At 47.1% G+C, this 25,618-nt stretch overlaps 1 protein-coding gene across 1 annotated transcript in view; it reads right to left on the bottom strand.

Annotated features, from left to right (window-relative positions):
* Positions 1–4,812: 4,812 nt before the first annotated feature.
* The window catches only part of COTL1 (coactosin like F-actin binding protein 1), a 40,230-nt gene continuing 19,424 nt past the window's right edge, over positions 4,813–25,618 (bottom strand). Inside the window, exons 3-4 of the mRNA XM_019747133.3 lie at positions 20,518–20,675; positions 4,813–6,149 (exon numbers count right to left, since the gene is read on the bottom strand). Coding sequence (XP_019602692.1) covers positions 6,039–6,149; positions 20,518–20,675 — 269 coding nt within the window. The 3' untranslated portion in view covers positions 4,813–6,038. The remainder of the gene's footprint in view (positions 6,150–20,517; positions 20,676–25,618) is intronic.

Below are 25,618 nucleotides of genomic sequence, written 5' to 3'. Positions count from 1 at the left end.
ACCACCAATCAGCCTACTGTATGGGGTGTGGGGGAACTTTCTAGAAGGAGCAGAGACCAGTCTCTCTAGAGGGAGGAGTGGTGCCTTCAGGAAAGTGAAGGGAGGACCACCTGATCAGGGGTCCAATGAAAGAAGTGGAAAGAAGAGTCCTGGCTGGAGAGACAACTAGGGTCCCCAGCCCCCGCTGGGAAGTTTAAACTTGAGCACAAGGCCATCAAGAGCTCCTGGTGGGGGGAGGGGTTAGCAAAAGGCTGACATGGAGCTGCAGTTTGGGGAGCGAAATCCTCGTCTAAATTTAGGATGAACTTTTCTGGTAGGCAAGAAAAGGCTCGAAATTCAAGCAAAACCTTGAAAAGAAATAAGCTCTAAAAATGTTTTTCTTCTAGTTTCATGACTTCAGCATTTACAGTCAAACAAAAAACCGGAGTATTGTAGGCCCCCAGGCTGTCTGACTCCTGGGCTGCTCCAGGCTAGGAGGCATGTGAGAGCTAAAAACAACAGTGGGTTGAGGGTTAAGTTTATTTGGGCACTGATTGCCTCTCTAGTCCAGCAAGAGCAAAAGTGACGGATTCCTCCACTTGCCTCTTTGTGGCATCATACAGCCCTAATACCCCAGCCTCTTCTCTTATTCTGTCCCCTGAAGCTGGAATTACCCCCAGAGTTGTTTTTACTTTTTTAGGAGGTGGGTGTATTGACCCATATCCACGCACAGCATGCCTGGGTTCAAATCCTGCCTCAGCCCCTTACTAGGTACGTGGGGCGGACTGTATTTCTGTTCACAAATACTTGGTGATACAGCCCTGCCCCCGCTGAACCTCAGTCTGACCACATGACTTACCGTGGCTGCCTGTTCGTGGCAGAGCTGGGATTGGAGCCCTTCCTTATCACCCTGTGCTTGCTCCCAGTACCAGCAGCCCCACTCCATTAGGGGGTCTGAGAGCCCCTTTCAGGGTTCGTCCAGGTGTCAGCCTGCTCTGGCAAAACACGGCCCAGAGGCATTTGTGTTCTCAGCGTTCTGACTTCTAAACCCAGAGCGATAATGGTGGGTCCGTGGGCGGTGGTGCTGACAAGCAGAGGTAGAAGGATCTCAATGCTCAGTCACTGCCTTGGTGTTCGGCTGGGAGGTGTTCACGGCCCAGACCCTCTCCAGAACAAGGATGGTCTCCCAGGACTGCACACAGAGTAGCCATCATAATATCAAGGTAACATTGTGCTAAGCAGTTTGCACAGCTCACTTCCTTTAGTCCTCATATAAACACATGAGGTAAGGCTGTGGTCTGGATGTGTTTATCCTCCCAGATCCACATTGGGAATCCTACCCCCTGTGGACGGAAAAGGGGCCACATGTTAAATCTGACAAGCTCAGGAGACTGAAAATAACCACTAAGGATGGTGTGAACACAAACATTCCTAACTAAGGTGGGCCATGGCGGGAACTCACATCCTTGGCCTGTGGCTTCCTTCACCAAGGTCAATCTTTACCTTAAGTGAGCCTGTCTGTTGTCTCTTTGCATCTATTAATAAGATAACATACACTTGGAATGTAAGAATAATCCCTTTCCCAACTCCCCAGGGGGCACCACCCACCACACCAGAGCAGGAAACTACAAAATCCCTCATTGTTATCTTGTTCCCCAAATACCACCTCTATGTGCTGTAAAATGCTATTAACTATCCTGTACCCACCAATGCAAAAGAAGTGTGTGTCTCTCCATTTTGCTCTTTATCCAATCCCAGTGATTTCCTCACTTTGCTTTCTCCCACCCCCTTAATCTACAACCCATGGATTTCATGTAACCCTCCTCCTTTGATTCTAATGTATAAAATAAGTTGCAAAATGGCCATTTTCCGGAGCATTTTCTCAATCTGTTGAGACTTTGCTTCCCGGCAATTGTCATCAGTTTGGCTCAAATAAACTCTTATAAGCTTTTTCTTAGGCTGAAAGATTTTTTGTTGACACCCCCAATGCCCTGGCATTAGGAGGTGGTGATCACGTCATGAGGATGGAGCCCTCCTGAGTAGAATTAGTGCCCTTATAAGAGACCCCACAGCTCTCCCTTGCTCCTTCCGTGTGAGGGCACATGGAAGGAATCAGGAGCTAGGAGAGGGCCCGCCCCCGATCATGCTGACACCCTGACCTCAGACTTCCAGCCTCCAGAACTATAAGAAATACATTTCTGCTCTTTATAAGTCACCTAGTCTATGGTATTTTGTGATAGCCCAATGGACTAAGACAGGGAAGTACTGTTATTCTGGCCCATTGTTTGCAGAGGAGGAAACTGAGGCTCAGACCACCTGGCTGGCCACCTCCGACCTGACCTGACTTGACCTACACATTGAGCTGCTGCCAATTCCCTGATGACTCATCTCCTTGCAGCCAACCGTTTTGGGTTCTTGTTTTTACCTCTCTCTGTAGCTCAACGAGAACGGGGAACAGGAAGCAGCAGGGAGACTGTCAGGAGGAGAAGTCATCCTGGGGGTGGGGCAGCAGGAGGCCTTTCCCCACCAGGGAAGCATCTGGGGCCGCCCCTCCCCCCACCATCCAGCCTCAGATAGCTCCCTGGAGAGTAAACGGGTAGTGGAAGGGCCTGGCCAAGTTGAGAAACAGAAGTCTCCCCAGGGATAAATCAGCTAGGAGCAAGCACCTCCCCAGGGACACAGGAATACTTGCTGCAATTATTGGCTTGTTTCACTGTACATCTCCTTTGCCCCACCCCCACCCCCTTGCAAGTCCCCTGAGCGCCTTCCCCCACCCCCACAACACTAGCAGTGCCTGGTCACAGCAGGTGTGGTGTTTTAAAAAGAAGGTCACAGTGTCTTGGCATTCTTATCATTGAGAGGTGCGGTCAATGTCCCCTCCCCTTGAATTTGGGGGCTCATGACCACTTCCCCCAGTAGAGTGCTGTGGAAATGCTGCCATGTGACTTCTGAGGCTTGGTCAGAAAAGGCCATGCAGCCTCTCCCTTGTCCTCTGGGCCACTTGCTCTGGAGGAAGCTGGCCGCCATATAGGAAGTCCACAACCCTAACTAACACGGTTGTGCAGAGGAGGTCATGTTGCGTGCTCTGATCCACAGCCCAAATGGGCTATCAGACGACCGCAGCATCAACTGCCAGCCATGTGAGGGGGCCAGCTTGGACATCTAGCCCAGTCAATCTGAGCACAACCAAATGGGACACCTCTGCTAGGGAGAACTGCCCAGCTCAGCTCTTCCTAAATTCCTGTCCCACAAAATTCATAGCAAAATAAAATGGTGGTGGTTTTACACCATTGGATTTTGGGTAATCCAGGACAGCTGTTGAATGATCAATAAGTGAAGTAATTCAGAGTGTGTCTAAGCAAGGAGACTCAAATACCCAGTGCTCCGTTCCCAACCCCTGCCAGGCCCTCATGGAGGCCAGATCCGGGTGGTCAAGGCCTTGGGCACAGACAGGAGGAACGGGTGGAGGCAGCTCCAGGCAACAGGATCCCTAGTGGGTACAGGGGATAAAGAAATGGTAAAGGCAAAGCCCCTTGCTGCCCTTGAAGACCTCGCGATCCCACAAGACGCCTTGTGAAATCCCAGCGAAGTCCTGAGTAGCAGCTTTCCATTAAAACCAAGCTCTTCGATATGCAAACCCAGTTCCACCCTCTTTGCTTTTCCCCTCAGCAAACATCCCCATGGAGCATTGGTCCAAGGTCCCCATGTCTCTCCACCCCCTTTGCCTGCTTACTCCTCTCCTTCAGTTCTCAGGTGTCCTCCTCAGGAAAGCCTTTCTCTCATAGGACCTGGCTTTGCTTCCAGAGCAGGTCTTATCCTCAGGTGTAATTGTCCCAAGTTCTCTGACCAGAGCCAAAAGTCCGTAGGCCAGGAAATCAGAGACCCAGTTTGGCTCCCTCTGTTCTAGGTACAAGAAAACACTGGGGCACACAGAGCTAACAAAACCTAGTGGCAGATGAGATGTAATGAGAACTGAGCCCCTACCAGACACCTCAGAATCATGCTGCTCCTTAAGCTGTCCCACCTACGACAGTAGGTAACAGTGCTGCTCATTTCGCAGATGAGGAAACTGAGGCCCAGAGCGGTTAATGAACTTGCCTAAAGCCACACAGCTTTGAGCAGAGGAGCAGGTATTAGAACTCAGATGTGGCTGGCATGGGCCGCCAGTTGACCATTGGCCCTGTGCTGTTGTGGGAAAGCATAATCGTGGCCTTGCCCACACCTGGCAGGATTCCTTCCTGTTCTGACTTTGGTTTCTGCTGTCTCCCGCCACCCTCCCCACCTCACACTCAGCTCCCCCAAACCCAGTTGTCTTATGTGTCTGAAACTCCTCCGGCCTGATTCTGAGTTCCCACTGGGTCTGGTGTGCTGAAAGTCCAGTTTTTAACAACTCAGAAAGGATGTCATAGCCTAACTGTGTGAGACGGTGTGTTCGCTCAGCTTTTCCTGAAAAAACAGAGGGAAGGCCTCTGACCTCTCCGTAAATATCACAATCCTGCTGTCATGTCACTGTCTCAAATCCAGGGCCTTTCCACTCCACTCACAAGCCACAGGGACAGGGGTATCGAGTCCTAGGTTCAAATCCCAGCTCTGCTTCTTTCTAGCTGGGTGGCCTCAGGGGAATCACTTACTCTCTGAACCTCAGTTTCCAGAAAATGGGGACACAAACAGCACCTATTTCTTAAGGTGGTTGTTAAAAATTAAATGCGATTCTTAATATGAATGTGCCTAGGCCCCGGTAGCTCCATAAATACCTATTAATTCTGAAGATGACAATGGCCTTTGTTTTTATAGTAAAGAGAGAAGCTTTATAAGACAAATCAGACAAACTCGTTTTTTGAAAAACAAAAAAACATTTATTTCTGTAAACTGTTGGAGAGCAGGTGTTCTTCACAACCCCAATACAGCACAGATTTCCTCCCCCCGAATGAAATGAGCAAGGAAAAAAAGAAAAAAGAACAATATAAAATACGCTCATGAAGAACCAAGCTAATCTCATCTTTCTTTCAAAAAAAAAAAAATCCTTTTGACTGTACGGTGCGGATGTAGGATTAAAACCACAGATGTTCTGGTCCCCCTGAGGCTGGGGCTCCACTCCACACACCGCTAAGGTGGCAGAGCAGGCCCTCTGGTCCGAGCTGTCCTTGCTGTTGGCAGTGGACCTTCCTGAAAGGAATCAGTTCCCAGGTCTACCTAAATTCCCATTCCACACCCCGGGCCTCCCTCCCTAAAGTTCTGGTCACTTCGGGAGCCTCTGAAGTTAACCCTGAAAGACTCCTCCTGTCAAATCTGGACTCAGACCTTTGCCCCCTCTCCATGCCATAATGAGATGTCAATCAAAAGGGCGTGAATGGGCCGTTTCAGACCATGTGGCAAAGCTAATGCCAGGCAACTTTTAAGGCAAATTTTATCTCTTCTCCCTCGGTCTGAGTCAGGCCTAAACTTTCCACCACCGAGCACCGTCTCTGTCAGACATGTCGCTTAGGCAACTTTGAATAGAGGTGGGTGAGGGGCCCTGGAGCACATTGTAGGAGGTCTGAGCCTGACAAATGGGATGAATATGTGTGCTAATGAAGGCCGCCACCGATGGCGCAGCTCCTGGCACAGGTGCCTCCTCTGCGGTAAGCAGGCGGGAGTGCCCAAGAAAACCAAGATGGCAGCACGGGCCCAGGCTCCAGAAGCAACATGAGGTCATGGTGGAGGAGGCCACGTAGGCTAAGAGAAATGCCAAGAAAAGGGGTCACCACAGGAAGCGCCTCAGATCTGACGATGTGCATCACCTTGGCATCAAAATGATTTTTCTTCAGATCAAGAAAGAGGGGGGATAAAAGAAAAAGAAGGTAAAAGAAAGATGTTCCATGAGCTTTGCGAGACAGGCTATAACAGGGCTCATGAGGGCAGCAGGGAAGGGAAGCTGGGTTACAGACAGGGTGGCAGGCGTTGCCTCTCATTGCGTCTCCTCTCCCTGGTGGGCTGGTGGGCTGGTAGCTGAGGCCGAGGTTCCCCTCCCCCGGGGAGCAGGCAGATGATTTTGGCAAGGGGCAGGGGGAGGGCTGGAGTTACTCTGCCTGCGCATCGTAATTGGCTCCCCCAGCCTTCTTGAGCTCGTTCTTGATGAAATCTTCCTCTAGCTCCTTCCGATCACTGATCACAAACTCTTTAGCGAAATTCTGCAGAAACAAAATAAAACACAGAGTTCCAGGTAAGAAGGGACAGGATCTAAGCACTGCTCAGGCAACATACCAGGAAGTCTTGGCACCTTGAAAACTAAGAAATGATTAAAATAAAAATTTGGTGGCATAATGAAATGGTTTGGTAGGAAAAAACAAACAACCATGACTAGAGATCAGAAAATGGGGCACGTCAAGTTACTGTGCAGTCCCAAGACCATGGAGATGGGCTAAGGTCAGATGTGGGTTTGAATTCTGGCCCTGTCACTTTCTGGCTGTGTTCCCTTGGGCAAGTTCCTTCAATTCTCTGTGCCTCAGTTTCCTCATCAGCGAAAAACCATCTCATCAGGAGAATAATAGGAGATGAGGTTGGAAAGGCAGGTTGATGCGCTGATGTATATTTAATATGAGATCCTCCAAGACAAAATAGAGAAAAACGGGAGAAGCCCTGATTTATAGCCTTTACCCATTTCCATGGTGTAAATATTCCCACAGTGGTTGATTTCAAGCTACCAGTATGACATCCTTGTACGTGGAGTTGGGAAGAGATACATGACTGGCTACCATAAGCGGGCACAGCTAGAGCCAGGCACCTCTGCTCACAACAGTGCAGGGCTTCTGGCCCCAGGTCTGAGTGATCAACCCGGGCACTGAACGTACAAAGCTCTCCAGCTGGACGCAGATACTTGAGGGCAGGGGGTTTGTTTGCATTTACTCAACAAATACCAGGCCATGCAATGGGACTATAGTGATAAACTAAACGCAGTCACTGTCCCCTCTTGGGGTGCACAAGTTTCAACTACAAAATCCCCCAGGCCTGGCACACAAGAGGCACTCAGTAAATACTTGTGGCATGAATTAGTGAAGCAGGTGATCTGGCTTATCAGATAACTTTGAGCCACAAGGAATCAAGTTCATTTAATACATGGATCATAAGACTTCAATAAACAAAGAAAAACTTCAGGATCGTGACAGATAGGAATATACAGAAATTTACCAAAATACGAACAAGAAACCTGAAGGTCAGAAAATCAACCCCACAAAAAAAGTCCACAAGGAAATAACATAAACAATTAACCACCATTTATTAAGCACCTAACTGTACCAGACGCTGCCACACATTGGCAAACTTAATTCTTAAAACTTTATACTATGACCCAGCAGTTCTTCTCCTAGAGATCTATCCAAGAGAAACGAAAGCCTACGTCTACACAAACACTTGTACGTGAATATTCCTAGGAGCATTATTTACAACAGCCAAAAAGGAGAAACAATCTAAATATCCATTAACAGAGGAGTGGCTGAGCAAAATATGATCTATTCACACAATGGAATATTATTCAGCCATAAAAAAGAATGAAGTACTGATTCATGCTATAACATGGATGAACCTCAAAATCATTATGCTCTATGAAGCCAGACATGCAAGACTCTATTGCATAATTCCATTTATAGGAAATGTCCAAGAAAGGCAGATCCAAAGAGACAGAAAGTAGATTAGTGGTTGCCTGGGGTTGGAGGGGGAATTAGGAAGCGCCTACAAACAGATCTGGGGCTTTTGGGGGCTCATGAAAACGTTTTGGAACTAGAGAGGTGGTGGTTGCACACTATTGTGAATGTACTAAATGACACTAAATTGTATATTTTAAATGGTTAATTTTATGTTATGTGAGTTTCACTTCAATTGAAAAAAAACAAAAAACAGGAATACACAAAAAAGTCCCCATACCTCCAAGAATAACTAAGCCAGAAGAACACTCAAAGTCAAGTTTTACAGTATAAACACAAACCATTTGTCATGTCAAAGAATGGCCACTGAGAATATGAACAGGGAGAGGGGTGGGGGAGGTTAATATTTATCAAGCAACTAGTATGTGCCAGGCGCTGCCTCACACATTTTCTCACTTAATCCTGCTTCAGTATATTAACTTGTGAAGAAGTTGGGCTTGGAGAGATTGTGTAACTAGCCTAGAATGACTAAACATCCTTTCTATTCCCATTCTACCATTCTGTGCAGCTCAGGATCTGTGTGTGTCATCACAGGGTACGCGTGAACACAAGCTGGACGAAGGAGCAAAAAAGGAGAACTGAGAATGAGTGTGTTTCTCAACCCTGAGGCACGGGGGAGGGGCGGAGGGCAGGAGGGCAGACCCGGGGAGAGGAAGCTAACAGCCCAAGGTGCTTACAGAAGAAGTCCAAAGTCCCTCTGCTTCATGATAGCTATATATGGCAATCGAAAGCAATAAGAACACTCCTGGCTTGTGTCTGTTAGCCATTAGAAGATTTAGATTAAGAAGTTTAATAATGGCGAAGAAATCTACAGTGAAACTCGGACATGGAGCTGTGCACAGTCCAATCTAAAACCACCAATATATGGGAAATCAAATCATGGCTCAAATAAGGAACAAAACAGGATAGCAGAATCTAGTAAAAACTTAACAATAAATGTTCATGAACAAAATTGCCTTCAATAAAAGCTATGCCTCAAACTACAAAAAAAAAAAAAGCAACCCTGTGCCCGATGCTGTATACCAGACATGTTTAGAACCAAATGATTAGCAAAACATTATTCTATCAAACAAAAGTACGTAGGAAAGAAACCTCACGCACGCCTACGATGGGGAGCACCTGGCTTCCAGAGGCCCAAAGAGGCCAGTGGGAGGTGACGGCCACACGGGCAGTCCCAGCAGGTCACACACACACACAGGGTGCTCACCCCCCCCCCCCCAGAAGCTTCCAAAGTGAGTCGAGTCTTCCCCTCAGGATGTGGACTCTAATAAAAGTCTGCAAAAGGTCTGAGACAACCCCAAATCCAATTCAAAAGCCTTGAGATCTCCTACATTCTGTCCGCCACACAAGGGCTTACAAAGCCGATGCATATTGTACACGTACCACACACAGCAGTCCAACGAGCCACGACTTACGTGCTCAGCAGCCACCGGTGGCTGGTAACAGCACAGGCCTAGATACAACAGTAGTGTCCAAAAGAATACTGCACACAGGGAAGGAGAATCATTAATTATAAAACATTAGCGGTCATCTGAGCGGGAGAGGGGGAGACTTCCAGGGGCTGAAAATGATCCAGGTCTTGATCTGGGTGGTGGTTTCACAGGCGTATACAAAAATTCGCAATTTTTAAATTCAAAAACGTATCAAGCTGTACACCAAAGATTGTGCATTCTTCTATGTAAGTTATACCTTGGTTAACAAAAAGGGGACGGGGGTGGGGGAAGGATGGAGCTAAAAGAAGAGAGCATTTGAATCCCTGACTTTTACCCTCTCATTTGATACAGAAGCAGCAAGAGACCCAGAGAGGGGGAGCGATTCACCCCAGGGTGCACAGCAGCCTCATAGCAGGGGTCCAGGGGGCAGGTCCTGGCCTTATCTCTCCTGTGTCCTTTCTCCTCCTCATCCCACCTCGTGGGCTGCTCCAGATTACTGGGGCCTCCCAGGTAAGCATATCGTACCCCCAAGACTGCCTGAGCCAAACGTCAAACACTTCTAAGCAAAATGTGCCAGTCTGGGAATATTGTCACCTGTGGTTCTAGAAAGATCTTCTTTGTCATGTCTAAGAATGCTATGTCCCTGGCTAGTAGCTTCCAGACAGGGTCTCTCCCTTGTCTGTCACAGCAGGACTTTTCAAAGGAAACAGCTCCATCCAGCTACAAGTGACTCAAAAGATGGTTTGGAAACACACCCACCAAGGCTGGGACACGTTTTGTCCCTGTGACTTTTCTCAAGTGCACATATGCTCATGCTTCAAAAATGTCAGGCAGACATCAGTCTGCTTCTGAGGAAGGCAACTCTAGGGAAGGACTGGGGTTAGGATCCGGGGCTCTATACATTGTCAAGACTCTATTTGCGGGTCAGCTGGATGGCTCAGTTGGTTAGAGCGTGAGCTCTTAACAACAAGGTTGCCGGTTCGACTCCCACAAGGGATGGTGGGCTGCGTCCCCTGCAATTAAAGATTGAAAACAGCAACTGGACTTGGAGCTGAGCTGCGCTCTGGAGAAACACACTGTTCCCCAATATTCCCCAATTTAAAAAAAGAAAAAAAGATGTTTAAAAAAATAAAAAAGAATTTATTTGCAAGCCTGATTTAAAAAGTGCATAAATATTTTCCTATCCCGGGTTTTAAATCATCTCATTTTCAAACGGCTCCCAATTGCCTGAGTTTAAACCCCAGCTTCAGTCCTAAAGCACGATGGTAATAGGTTTGGGCCAAATACAAATAGGGACTGTGGTCCATGTGCATCACCAACAGCCTGTGGACTTACCCACGCTAGGCCTCTGACTCCTCATCTGTAAATGGCAACATAAGAGGACCTCCATCCTAGGGCTGCTGGGAGTGGCTGGTTCCTCTTCTGTCACCCCACACTGATTTCTCTACCGCCATCATTTATGTTTTAATGAAGGAAAGTCCAGGGAATTCCTTGGAATAACCAAGGCAGTGACACTGGCCTCTCCTCGCCCTTGCAGAGAGAAAAAGATGGCAAATCTAGCTGCATATCCAAAAGAGGAGCCCAGGGTTAGCCATAGGAGGACAGGCAGGAGGCCCGTTGGCCAGAACTATCAGGTTTTCTACCTAGAATATCAGATCTACGGTGGGTTTCTAACCTACACAGAAAGTGTGGGGAAGGTCCAGGCAGAAAACAATGAGTGGGGAGACTTTGACAATTAAGTTTGTGATGTCAGCAATGCCCATTTCTACAAAATGGGGCCTGGGAAGAAAGGTGACTTTCTTATTGAAAGACAATGCAAGCTGATGCAATTCGTTCTTCCAGCAAACAGAGGCTTCCTAAACATCAGACACTCTCCTAGGTTATCAGAAGTCAAAATTCCAGTATTTAGAACATGCCCAGAAGGAAGCACTCAATGGCTCTGGGCCCTGGTTTCCATCTCTGTGAAAGAGGGCTGGACAACAGGTTCTCCCGGCCCTTTTCCCACCAGCCATCCACGGATTTGCCCCTAAGCCTTTTGAGCACATGGGACCAAGTTTCAACTTGGACGCCAGAATCTGAGAGGCAATGGCGAAAACTGGCACAGAAAAGTCAACTTTGGGATGGATCAGAGTGTGGCTTTCAAAAGGAAGGCTGTGTGCAAGCTCAGGCCCATCCCAAACCCTTGCAAAAAAGCACGGGGGTTAGAATCTCTCCTCCCACCTGTGAGAGATGGCACAGAGGGTGGAGGAGACACATGCTGGCTACAATAATGCATCTTTTCCCCAAGTGGGCGAAAATTAATTATACACCAAAGACCTTGACGTGCTGAAGAAAAGCAGTCGGTCCACAGCAGCTGGAACATGAACCAGAGGAAAATGCACAGCATCCAACCTGCTGGGCATTCAGCTACCAAATCCTCCTGAGCTCACTACACTTCCCTCCTACCACCATTCAAAAGCGCTTCCAAGACCAAGGTTTTAAAAATCCTCCCAGGGAGGTGTAATTTACTCAAAAAGAACAGGTTCTTCTAATAGGTATGAGTCATAATAGGTACGAGACCTACAAAAAAGTGAAAAAGACAAACAGATCAAAATGGTGTGGTCTCATGTTTGACAGATTTGGGAACAAAGGCACCTACGTCGCCATCACGGTTCAGGAATGACGAGACCCTGCCTCACTAGAAAGAGAACGAAGGACAACAGAGGCACGTGGTCACATGTCAGGTGGCACAGGGTAACTGTCCAACGCAGGTGGAAGGCAGGAATGCATGGTGTCCGAAAGCACGCTGTGGGTAGGTTTGGCTGCAAACCACATAAGGGCAGTCACCCATATGCCTCAAATCCTGACCCCTGCAGGTCCACCTACCTCTTTAGCATTTGGGGGGACTGCCTGGAACCTGACCCCTGCTTTCCTGACATTTCCATGTCAGGAAATGCCCATTTTCTGTGGACATTTACAGAAATCCTGACTCCGCTTTGCCTGATTTTTGACTATGGCTCCATCCAGATCAGTGAGGGCAAGAATGTGGGAAACATACTCCACTCTCTCTTCCTGTATCCATAGCAGACATCACATATCAATCATGCACGTTTCCCCGAGTTCAGATTTAAACTCAGAATCCTTCTCAATCCAGAGCTCCAACTAGTCCCTGCTAATGACACACAAGATTAAATCCAGGGTTAGGTCTTCATTTCCTGCCTGGTCAAAATTGTGCCTAGCATTTCTTAGTCCTTAGCCACGCCCACTTCTGGGAACTTTTCCCGAAGAAGTAATTCAACTTTTTTTTTTTTTTAAGTACAGCACATATACTCACAGATGTTCACTGGCGGTAAATACCAGACTGTTTTCCCTTTTCAACAAAAGTTGAATAAATAAGTAAATAGTACTTATGTTGAACATTTTGCATACATATCAGACATTACATACAGTATCTTATTCAATTTTTACTATGCCATTATCATCCTAGATTTTTAGAGGAGGAAGTTGTAACGCAGAAAAGCGAAGTAGTCAGCAAAAGGTCACACACGTGGTGAGGGGTGGGGCTGGGATTGACACCCACACTGAACTCCATGCCCAGGACACACACACACACACACACACACACACACTACATTCACTGAACGGAACAGTATTCAGCCACTAAAATCATGAAAACTGAAAACATAGTTATGAACTGTTCGGTGAAAGGACCCACATACCTCCGCTATGATAAATCATATTTGTAAAAACATGTACCACATGACAAGAATGCCACAGGAATTAGCAGCTATTACTGTGTGAGGTAAAGGACTGTGGCTGATCGTCCTTGAGTTCTTTAATTTTGTCTGAACCATTTTTACAAACCACAACACCATAGGGGAGAAAACCAAGCACATGGGGCTGGTTCCGGAAGGGACCCTCAATAGGCAGAATATCCAGGCACCAATAATGACAAGAGAACGACAAAAGTGCAGAGTGGTACATGGAAGGGAAGAGAAATCTGAAAGACACAAGATGTGAAGATGCAGGCAGCCTACCGCCACCACAAGCATGGCGGGTGTGAGTATCACACGTGAGGAGCTGTCTAGACTCAGGGCCCCAGGCTCCTTCAGTTAAGATGTGCACAGTCTAATCCAGCATCCCCACAGCATGGAAACTGTTACCATTGACAGGGTCAGGACTCACTGCCCAGGGTGGCCTGTTAGGAGGCCAGTGGCTTGTGGGAGACCACGGCAAGCCCGGCTGGCCAGGAGCTGGGACCTGTCTGGGGTTTAGTGATGGGCACCCAGACCACAGGCTGCCAACCAGAGCTCTTGGCTTCCATTTCAGTGCCAGGCTCAGGGTGTGGAGTATCTTCCTCTTTTTCCTGAGGTCTTTTAACCACTTGGTTAAAACAACTCAGCTGGAGCACAGAGCTGGCTGGAGGGTTCCAAATGCCCAGCCCCACGGCTAAAGTAGTCTTCGATCCCCCACCATCTGGCGTCTGCGTCAACACTCCCCTTGGTTTAAGGACTCATCCCTCCAAGCCTCGATTTCTTCATCTGTATATTGGGGGCAGTCACAACACATGGCTCATGATGAATAAGCAGGGTCCTCTCTACACATGACACCTGGCACCACTTTTCACAGGCTGCTGGGGAGCTCTGTACTTGTCATCAGGTGGTTTGTGTTGTAAATATACAACAGGAGCAACAAAAAGCCCCGTTCCCTGAGCCGAGACCCAGGTGAAATGCACCAGCACAAAAGGCCCTTTCTGGTTCTGAGAAGAATAAGGGCCTTTCCATGCACCACAGGCTTGGAGAAGCATAAACACTCCCTGTAACGACAAATAGCTGAAATCCTCAGGAGAGTAGTGAGGTGTCTACAGATGGTTCCCAAGTGCCAGGCGGCAACTGATGCTTTGCATAGGGGAGCAGCAGCCTGTAAATCTCATTATACAGAGGTGTGTGGGTTCTCCCAGATGACCCAACCAGCACTCACCTCTGCTTTCTATTGAAATAAAAGCAGACCCTTTGGAAATTCTAATCCACCCTCATATCCCTCCCTGAGTGTAACTGGCTCCCACAATTTAATTCAACCCAAATGACAGTTATTGCACATTTACTAGCTTCTATCCTAGGAATACACAAAGAATAAGACATAGTCTAGAGCCTCTGTGAAGAGATTCGTTTCTTGGTGTTTTCAGCACCTGTTATGTGCCTAGTACATAATAAAGTATCCATGGTCCCTGCCCTCAAGATGACTTTGTAGGGGTACTTTATGTTTCATGGAATCTAGAACATAATAGAAACACAGATAAAGGAGCAATTAACACTGATTGAGGATGGTAGGAAAATGGGGTAAAAAAAATGGGGTTTTGAAGGATGAATAGGAGAAATGGAAAAATGGAAAAACCCTTTTCATATCCATTGCTTTTCTTCAATCCTTCTATCGGCTCTGTTAAATTTACATTCTCTCTTTTCTAAGTGAGAAAAAATTCTAGAGAGAAAGTTGCTTGTCCAAGGTTCTCAAGCTAACATTTGAGCTGGAATTTCAGCTTGGGTCTCCCTCTCCCTAAGCCCATGATCTTTCCCATTCAAGACAGCAGCATTTTTTTTTTTTAAATAGGTGCTGAGCTACCATATTTAGTGTCCACTTAAAAATAAAAGGGTTCTACCATCAAGGAAAATTGAGAACCAGTAAGTTTAAAAATAAATGTAAAAGGTTTGTTTCCTGCAGAACTTCTCAGAGATTTTCTCGTGCCATGTGAGTCTACAAAAGTAGAGTGTCTAAAATGCATGTGGCGGGGTGGCCAGTTGGCTCAGTTGGTTAGAACGTGAGCTCTGAACAACAGGGTTGCCGGTTGGATTCCCACCTGAGCCAGTGAGTTGCGCCCTCCACAATTAGATCGAAACCAACGACTTGACATGGAGCTGATGGGTCCTGGAAAAACACACTGTTCCCCAATAAAATTTTAAATAAATAAAATGCATGTGGCCTTGGAACATTTTTCTTGGTGCTGGAGGACTTTGGGAAACTTGTAGTGGAGTGAAATGATTGAGTCTGGGCTCTGGGACCACCAGTCTGGGCTCCAGGCACAGCTCCACGACATGCAAGTACTGGGACCTAGAGCAAGTTACTCAACTTCCCCAGGCCCCAGGCTCCTCATCTGTACAATGGGGATAATGGTAGAACTGGCCTTGTAAAGAATAAATGATTTAATAAGTGTAAAGTCCTTCAAAGTGTCAGGAACATGGTAGGGGCAAAATAAAACTACTGTTATTGATATTATTGTCATACTGGTATATAAAAGTGACCCTCCCTAAAGAGTGTTGGGTACATCTGGCCCTGCAGGGGTGGGAGGAAGTCCAAAATTTAAGTCGACCCTGCACCAGGGATTTAGAGGCCATCAGCATCCATACTAAGCTGATAATTCCACACCGTCACTGAAATGTTCATCCTTCCTGCCTCCACTGCTTCTTGGAGGAAATACTTACTCTGCCATTCTCTTTTCCCAACGCTGAAAGCTGAGATGTACCCTCTGGTTACTTGGCTCCATGGACATTCATACAATGTTTAAAAGCAAGTTTTTAAAATTGTGTGAATAAAGCCATCCTGCGAGCCAAGCATGATGCATCACTGACCAAGACTGCCTGGCCGGCACAGACAGGTCTCTAATAGTGGCGAATGCCCCATTGTCCCCGTAACCCCAAAGAGGCACCAGAGCAATGCGACAGGGGCTTTGTCCTCAGCACCAGCCTGGCTCTTCTGCGTAGCAGATGACAGCGGTAGAGAAGCAGTGATGGGTGCTGTGTGCTGTGTGCCTCATTCCCGGGATTCAAGTTTGGTGTCACCATCACCCAGCCAGACTTGTTTGATCCCTTTTCCCCGGTCACTGACATTACTGTTTCTCAGCCTGACTCTGAATACAGACGAAAGAGACCCAACGTCAAACCTCCTGAATTTTAACTCTTCTGGACACCAGCCCTGGACCTGCTGCTCGCCAGCCTGTGGGGTTTGAGACCAAGTCCTATGACTGCTCTAGGCCTCAGCTTCCTCATATGCTGATGCGCCTGTGTGGCAGGCCCCAGGTGACATAAGGATTGTTTGAAGCCAGCACTGGTACGGGTGGATGAGGCCAGGACCTTGCTATGTTGCTATGGCTGTGACTCTTGTCCAAGTCATTTGCAAGACAATTAGGCAATGTGGGTCAACACGATTCGTTCCCCTAGACCTGTGGCTCACCATATGGACCTACCATCTCCTAAAGAAACAATTCACAGCACAGAAAGCTGTGCATCACAGTGGGGTCTAAAAGGGAAAGCTGGGAATAAACACAGCTACTCCTCTGGGTCTTCACCAGACACAGTTCTAAGCACTTTCCCTATATTTGCTCATTTAATCCCCACAACAATCCTAACAGGCAGATACTATAGTACCCCAGTTTTTGGTCTCAGGGGACTGAGGCCCAGAGAGGATAAGCAATGAGCCCAAGGCCACACAGTAAATGGTGGAGCTTAAATCTGAACCCACACCTTCTGGCTCAAAAGGCTACACTCAGACCATTGCACTACGCTCTCTCTTTGTCAGACAAAGCAAAATAAGATTCCTTTAAAGATGAGATGCTGGCATAAACAAAGTACCCCATTTTTAAAAAATGAAAAAAATTCAGAATGTCAAAACATAATATGACACAGCAAGTCAACTCATAAATGGGGAAACTGAGGCCCAGGAAGGGAGACTTGTCCACCATCAGGCAAGTAGTTAGTGGCATAAAGACCCACCATCTTGATTTCTGTGTCTCCACATCTATTTACATTCTCTACATTTCACACAAAGCACAAGGATGTGGGTATATTACTTTCATTACAATAAAAACCAAGGGTGTAAAATAATCTTAAACTAGAAGTAAATCCACTTATGCTTCACATGGAAATCGTGGTAGAAGGCAGCTGGGGAAGTGACCCAGTCCCCAAAATATGGAATCCAGAATGGCCCATCTGGAAGACCCCTTAGAGGACATCTGGTCCAAGTCACCATTAAACAGAGGGGAAACTGGCACACATGCCAGGATCAGCATGATTTTAGTGACTATTAAAACACACCATTATGCCAGCAAAATTGACCTTCTGTAACTTAGATGGCTGCATTTGCAACTGTAGTATAAATGTGAGGTCTCGTAGGGCAGCCGGGGGGCTCAGTTGGTTAGAGCATGAGCGCCGAACAACAGGGTTGTCAGTTTGATTCCCACATGGGCCAGTGAGCTGCGCCCTCCACAACTAGACTGAAGACAACGAGCTGCCACTGAGCTTCCCGAGGGGAGGCCGGATGGCTCAGTTGGTTAGAGCGCGAGCTCTTAACAACAAGGTTGCCAGTTCAATTCTTGCATGGGATAGCAATTCCCTCATCGAAAATGGCAACTGGATTTGGAGCTGAGCTGAGCCCTCCACAACTAAATTGAAGGACCATGACTTGGAGCTGATGGGCCCTGGAGAAACACCCTGTGCCCAATATTCCCCAATAAAATTTATTTTTAAAAAAAGTGAGGTCTTGTCATAACTTTAGGTAATAAACCTTTTTAAATGCAGACATGGAAAATACAAAAGATAATGGTCAACATATTACATTTCACCTGCAGTTCAAGATGTATTCCAGCTTCCCGGCCAGAGTGAACATCTGTGCTTTTCATCTACTAGCATCCCTCTTAACAAGTGGGATCGTGCCAGAGCTACCAATCATGAAGCCCCACCTCCCTGCCCACATGATGTGCATGTGATCTGAGCTGGGCCAATCGGGGTCCTTTTAAGGGAATGATTGACATTGAGGGAGGAGAGCTCTCTCAAGACCCAAAAGCAGCATCATGCCTGGACCATTTCTCCTGCTGTGCAGAGGCCACCTGAGGCCAAACCCAGAGAAAAGAGAGATGAAAGGAAGATACTGCTTCAGCTCTGGATCCGGCCACAGCTAAAGCCAGCCGTCCCTACACTTCCCAGGTCTGAAAGCCAGACAATTCCCCTTTTTGCTGCACTGTAATTGAGCTTGCAAACAAGATAATTATAACCAACATTTGCAACTGAAGGTTCCTACCAAAAAGTCCTATTTCTCCAAATCATCCTCAGTCACTGGCCCACTTAATCAAACTGAGAAGAGTTCCAGATTTAAAAGGAACTCAGCAGACTGCTAATGGGTACGGAGTTTCCTTTGGGGGTGATGAAAAAGTTCTGAAGTTAGACAATGGTGATGATTGTACAACATTATGAATGCACTTAAGGCCACTGACTGCACACTTTAAAATGGCTAAAACGATCCACTTTTGTTACTGTATTTTACCAATACAATCTACAAGATTCAAAAGACTGTCCCCATGGGACACATCCTGGCAAATACTCCCTCCCTGCTTATTCCCTTTTCTCCTGGCCACACCCAAACTGGCCAATGAAGAGTTAATAAGTATGGATGGCAACATACAGCAGGAGACCTTGGCCATGGACCACGTATTCTTTTGCATTTTCCGTTCCACTGCCATAAAGTAGACCCCTGAAAGCTGACTAACCATTAAAAACCAACTGTCCTAGAGAAAAACAGCCTGTAGGGTGGTGCGTATAGCCTTCCAAAGCAAGGGTGTCAGTGCTGGACTGGGTACAGTGTGTTAACTGGTAATGCTGATTAGGATGTGAAACAAATGACATTTATTGAACACTTACTATGTCCCGGGCACAGTGCTAACCCTTTTAGAAGGTAATCTGACAACACGTATTTTTTTTAAGTGTTCATCATGCCTATTAATTCCGGAACTTCACCTCCTGAAAATGTATTCTGAAGAAACAATTCATCAGCAGAGAGAAGGGAGCTGCAGGTATCAAAATGTTGGTTAAAACATTATTTATAAAAATAAAAGTTAGAAGCAATTCAAGAGGCCAAAAAAGGGGGAAGATTTAGCACATAACAGTGCACTTGTGAAATGGGACAGTCAGCCACCAGAAAAGCGTCCATTATGAAGGCTCTGCAGCCACATAATTTATGAAATTATGTTAAGTTAAAAAAAGGAAAAAAAAGAAAAAGGAAGCCAGCTAGAGTGTGACTTGCAGCTGTGATTGCATCAATGCAGGAGGTAGATGAGCTCGCCCACAGAGCTGGTAGGGAAGATGGAAAAACAGGCCTTGATGATGGAATAATAGGAATTTTTTTCTTTCTTATTATTTTTTAAATAAAAGTTTTATTTGGGGATAATTTTAGATTTACAGAACAGTTGCAAGAGACAGTACTGAGAGTTCCTGTAGACCCTGTACCCGGTTTTCACAATTGTTAACATCTTGTGGTAGGTTTGTCACAACTAAGAAGCCAACATTGGAACGATGGCTAAACTCCAGGCTTCATTCTCATTTCACTAGTTTTCTGTTCCAGGATCTAATCCAGGCTATCACAAGGCATGTAGCCTTTTTGGTGTGTGTGTGTTCTGCTTTTATTTTTTACAATTCAATAGCTTTTGGTATAGTCACAGATATGTACAACCATCACAATTAATTTTAGAATATTTTTATCACCTAAGAAAGAAACCCCCCTACCCATTAGTTACCACCTCCCTATCATGGGTTTTGAGAAATCCTTTTGCAAAATAGAGATCCCTTGGATAAGGAGAGAACTCTTTCCCTCACTTCCCCTCCCCTGGTTTTTCTTTCTGGAATTCAGATTTTCTTTTCTCAGCATGACCTCATGCTCTAGCCCCAAATGAACCACATTAGAAGAAGTTTCCAATAGTATCAATTTTCATTATGTCCAGAATGGAAAAAAACCTTTAAAATAGAGAGCTCTATCAGTAGAACTGTTCAGGAGCTCAGAGACAAAACCAAGGGCACACCCACCTTTCCCACTTTCCCGTCAGCCAAATAGGGATTTGGGAATAAGTCAGCCTGGCCAGTGCCAGGCTACCCGGTCTAGGAGTCTGTGCCATTGCTGATACAGCCTTTGTCATTCTGTAGCCACTGAGATTATCATAAAGCCCCCACTGGCCCTCATGAGGTTGACATTTATTAATTCAACAAGTATTATTGAGCACCTACTGTGTGCCAGGCACTGTTCAGAGAGGGAATGCATGAATTCTCACAGTGGGTCCTTGTGGCCACGCCGGAAGTCAACCATCCATGATCCAAACAGGTAGTGGCTGCCATTTCAGTTATCCCTCCAGCCCCCCTCTCCATGAGCCACCTGCCCCAACCTCAAAGGTAGACTCCCAGACACCATGCTTTTCCTATGTGATGGTCAGGATCACAAGTGCAGCTACCTGCCTCCTAGCCCACACCCTGAAAACAATTCGGGTAGCATTTCACCAGTACCTGTGGTGATCTGCAGGGCTTGCTTGAAGCGAAGTCACAGACCCAGGCGCCAAACCCAGCCCTGTCCATCCCTGCTGGGTGGAGACCCTCTGTGGTGGTGACCCCCAGATCCTGAAAGAACACAAGGCCAATTACCTGCACGACCTCCTTCACCAAGGTCTTGTCCGTGCCCGTTTTGGCTCGCTGCAGCCCACTGACGTTCTCGCCGATCCATGTAATAAGGGCAAACTTGGACCTCTTGCTCATGGCGTCCCCGGTGGTGAAGCGCACGAAGGCAAACAATCGAACGTCATCTGTGGCCAACAGCAAAAAGAGGGCACAGGACTCAGTTAAAACACCCCAAAACCACGTCCCCAAGGAGGGGCTATGAGCCAGTGACTGGGCTCTGAGATGCACAACAGGGGTTCAACACTGATGATGGCCAACATTCCGTCATTCGATCCCCAAAATAGCACCTCAGGCTTGAATACCCATTTCACAGATGGGAAATAGAGGTTCAGAAGGGTCACATGACACTCCCAAGCCCACACGGGCAGTTGGAAGCCACGCTGGGATGTGAACTCAGGCCTCTCTGGCTGCTACGCCTGAAACCTCCCATCCCTCACACAAGTCAGGCTCAAGTTCTGGATCTTATTTAGGGAGTTCTTCAAGTCTTCTTAGCCCAAATCTTTGAGGCGCCCCTAGGAATAGGAAAGCCATGTGGTGGCGAGATGGGAACTGCGTCGGGAGAGGGGTGCGATGAGGAGGAGACAAAAAAAGTGGCCCTTATTTTGGCTTAGGATACAGTCTGGGCCCACTGGCACGCTTAGCTTATGGCTAGACAGCTAGGCCTTTGAGAGTTCTGAATATTTTCTCATGAGGTGCGTTCTGCTTGTTATATCTTATCTGTTCATTTTTATTAAAATGACTCAGGGGGCTATTTTGTTCCATTGATTTACATTTACGTTTCGTTTCATTGCCACACTTTTTTCATTACTGTCACCTTAGAATCTCTTCCCCGGTCCACCATAGTAAGTTCCCCGTCAACCTCCACTGCTCTGCGTTACCAAAATGTTATATGTGACATTCTGGAGTTCTGAAAGTGCCGTGTGTTTGTATGCATGTCTGTGTGTGTGTGTGTGTGTGTGTGTCCCACGAGGTCGGCTTAGGGTCACTCCGCCTCAGGACCTCTGACACTGGGGGCTGGACCATTCTTTGTTATGGGCCATCCTTTGCACTGTAAGATGTGAAGCCAGCATCCCGGCCTCCACCCACAGATGCCGGTATCACATCCCCTGCCTCCACTATGACAAGCAAATATGTCTCCATACATTGCCCAGTGTCCCCTTGGGGGAGCAGGACCTTAGCTGAGAATAAATTTCTAGACATAGTTTGCGTCCCTGATTAATCAGGACCGCCTCTGTTTCCACCAAAATTCTGTGCTTTTCATTGAGGAAATCACATAGCCTCACTCTGCTTATTTCCTAAATAGTTCCTATGTGAACGGCACTTACCCGTGAGATCTCACTAGCATCCCTCACTGGTGAAGGCTGGCTATGGGGACGCTACTGGTTTGGGTTATTCATATGGTAGCAGCTGCTCTGCTAAATGAGCTCTGGTGTTCTCAATGGCTTTCAGTGACTCGCTGTAGGATTTCTCAGGTACCCAGTGACAGTGTAGAGCTGTGCCTCTCAAACATTCGTGTGTATTTGAATCACATGGGGTCTTGCTAGAATGCGGATTCTGATTCAGCAGGTCTAGGACGGATCCCTGGGGTCTGCATTTCTAACCGGCTTCGGGTGATACTGACGCATTTGAGGTTTTTCAAGTTTGTCTTTTTAATCAAGGTGCCTTTCTTCTTAGACGCTTTCTAGATGCCTCCATGCAGAATCCCACATAACGTCTAGGGTTACACTAAGGCCACAAGTCTTCCCAGTGTCATGGAGACACAGTCTGGAGCTGATTAAGTTCAATGCCTGGTTAGTACCTCAAAAACTGAGCACTGTCAGAAAACAAACTATGCCGTCTACTAGGTAACCATTTGTCCCAGGGCCACTAAGAAACAGTTCTCGGCAGGCCAGGGACTCCGGGTGCAAACTCTACAGTCCAAGCTAAGGGACGGCACCATGTTTATTTCTTAAAGGAAACAGACCGTTAGGACCATTCACACCGGCACAGCACCTCTCCGTTTACAGAGCACATTTATGTTTTACTATCTCATTTTGTCTTCAGAACGATGCTGTGTGGTGGGTGATGGGGGTTGGTTACTGTCACCACCTTCATCAACATCCAAATCACTATTTGATAGATGAGGCTCAGATGTCGTGCGATATGTCCAAAGTAACACACTAATAATAAAGCCAGGCCTGAAGCCAAGGACCTAGACAGCTTGGATATGTCTGCCCACCCGGTCATGGGAGTCTGGTGGGTGCCCGTGGTGGGACCTGAGCATGGGGGTCAGTGGGTGACAAGGCAATGGGGATAGAGAAAGGGTGGTCTCAGGACACTTCACAGGCCAAATCAACAGGGCGTGCTGACCAACTCGCCATGGGAAGTACAGACGGAGTCCGGGGGATTCCCACATTCAGGGGTGGGGGAGAACCCCTCTTACTCCCCAAGGGCTCTGACTTAGTTTCCAAATATCTGAGCCTCAGCTGCCTCACCTGTAAAACGAAGTGATTTTTGTTTTTGTCCTTCCCACTGTTTTTCCTGTTTTGAGTGAAGTCATATAAAATACAATTCACCATTTTAAAGCACAAAATTCAGTGACATTAAGGACATTCACAATACTGTGTGACCATCACCACTATCTAATTCCAAAACATGTGCATCACCCAAAAGGAAACGCGGTCGCCACTAGCAGTCTCTCCCAGGCTCCCCTCCCCCAGCCCTCAGCAACATATTCTGCTTTCTATCTCTGGATTTGCCTGTTCTGGACATTTCACACAGATGGAATCATATCCTATGTGGTCTTTTGTGTCTGACTTCTTTCACTCAGCATGTTTTCAAGGTTCATCCACATTGTAGCCTGCACAGGACTTCATTCCTTTTAGGGTTGAGTAATATTCCACTGTACGGATATGCCACAGTCTGCTCATCTCTTCATCTGTTGAGGGGCAATTTGGAGATGTTTCCAAATTGGGCTGATTTTATACCTTCCCTCATTATTGGATCATGTCGATTAAATATGTACGCTGTGAAACCTGCCTGGCTGACATGATAAAACCTTTTCCCTGAAGCTGTACCCACAGGGCGGAGCTGCCAGGTGGGTAGTGAGCACAGGAAATGAGGCTGGTGCGACTGAGGAACCGAAATTCACTCAGCCACAGGTGTCTGGTGCAGACAGAGCGTGGGGGTAAGTGGCGGAGCACTTCCCAGCATTCACGGCCATAGTCGGAAAGCCAATGCATTGTTTTGAGGAGTGTTATTGGAGGAAAAGGAGAACCCACACCAAAGCATTTAATTAAATTGCAGCCTTGACCTGAGGGGGAGGCGGGGCAACACATCAGATGCCCAGGCAATGCAAGCAAAAAAAGGCAGTCTGTTGCCCTAGGAACCACTCTATTTCCCATTTCCTCATCTGTCAGCCTGGACATTGGGGTTCTGTGACTGCATTTGGATCCCAACCATCCATCTCTGGCCAAAGTCTCCATGTGGGAAAGTTGCAAGACATGTGTCCCAAGTATCAGCCCAGGACCTGGCACCAGGTAGGTGCACAATAAGTAAGCCACACACCCCGACGCACAAGGACATGGGGAAACGAGCCTTTAAGGACCTTCCAGAACTGCAGGCCAATGTCATTTAAATTATCATGGCAGGCAAGACTGTTTTCCTGGGTGGCTGTTTGGCGCTTATCTAACAATGGTTTGCCAACAAGATTGCTGACGTTTTTGGAAATCCAAGAGTCACGTATGCTTACAAATGTTTGCTGCTCAAGATTTGGCCCGATATTGAAAAGTCAGCTGAGTCTGGAATGAAAAACCTGCTCATCTGAGCAACATTTTCGTAGCTGCCCACACAGACCGGCCACACTTTGACCTGCCTCTCTCTCCCTCACTTACCCTGAAGGAGGCTGTAAAGGCCATTTTGACCTCAAACTGATCTGTGCAGGAGGAAGTTGTAGTTCTTAGTCACTTGCTGGGCTGCCTTCCTTCTTCGGGACAAACTGGGCAGACCAAACACGAACGTACGGCCACAGCACAGCATCAGAAGTGGAAAACACACATCCCCTCCTTCCTCTCCTGCTAACATCGCACACAGGAAAACAGGTATACTGACTGACAGGCATAGCTGTACCTCATCATATATGTATATAGTGTGTGTGTGTGTGTCTGGGTGTGTGCACACATGTGTTTGTGTACAATAAAATGGCAAATCTTCCAGGAGACAATTGGTACCGGAGGCTGTCATCACCATCATGGTGCCACTCGGTCCCCAGTGGGGCCAATGGCACATCTTTTCAGACTGAGGTTCCGCAGTTGAGGGTGCAGCTCTGGATGACCCCAGTGGGGGAAGTTGGGCCCAGGACATCACCCAAACACACCAGGAAAAGATGCCCTGAGCGCCCTCTGTCAGCACAGCTGTCTACAACTGCTGCTCCCTACGCGGCTCACCCTCAACCTTCTGCTCTAGGGCATTCAGGTTGAGTCCAAATTCTGGAATCCATTAGAGACTCACCCCCACTTCATAGCAGCTCTGTGCCCTCTACCAGAGTCCTGAATGTCTCTAAGGCTCAACTTCCTCATCTGCAAAATGGGCCACATACCTACCTCATAAGGTGGTTGTGAGAATGAAATGAAAACAGTGAGACTCGAAGGGCTTGGCTGATGGGGATTCTTGCTATTTTTCTATCTCCACCCTGCCTGTGAAACTGCCCACAGAGAGGTCCACAGTGGCCTCCAAACTGCCAAACCCAAGGGAGAGCCTCTTAGCCTCTACCTTCCTCACAGGCTTTTTCTGTATCCACCAAACTCACTATTCTGGGTTTCAAAGCTGGGCACTCTTAGGCACACAGTCATTTAGTCACTCATTCCAGGAGTACTTCTTGAGGGCCTACTATGTGCCAAACCCAGCGTTAAGCACTGGGGTGTACAGATAAGACCAACGAGGGTCGTGAAGATAACAGAGACCACTGTTTATTGAGTGCTTCCAATGTGCCAGGCACTATTCTAAGCACTTAGTACACATATTTGCGCATTTCTTCATCCCAGTCTTTCTGGGAGGTCAGCACTGCTCACAGTCCCATTTTACAGAAGAA

This window comes from Rhinolophus sinicus, chromosome 8 (genome assembly GCF_057876585.1).
Source record: "Rhinolophus sinicus isolate RSI-liver-muscle chromosome 8, RSI-T2T, whole genome shotgun sequence".
In the NCBI taxonomy this organism is placed as follows: domain Eukaryota; kingdom Metazoa; phylum Chordata; class Mammalia; order Chiroptera; family Rhinolophidae; genus Rhinolophus; species Rhinolophus sinicus.
This window is presented reverse-complemented; position numbering and strand designations above follow the sequence as displayed.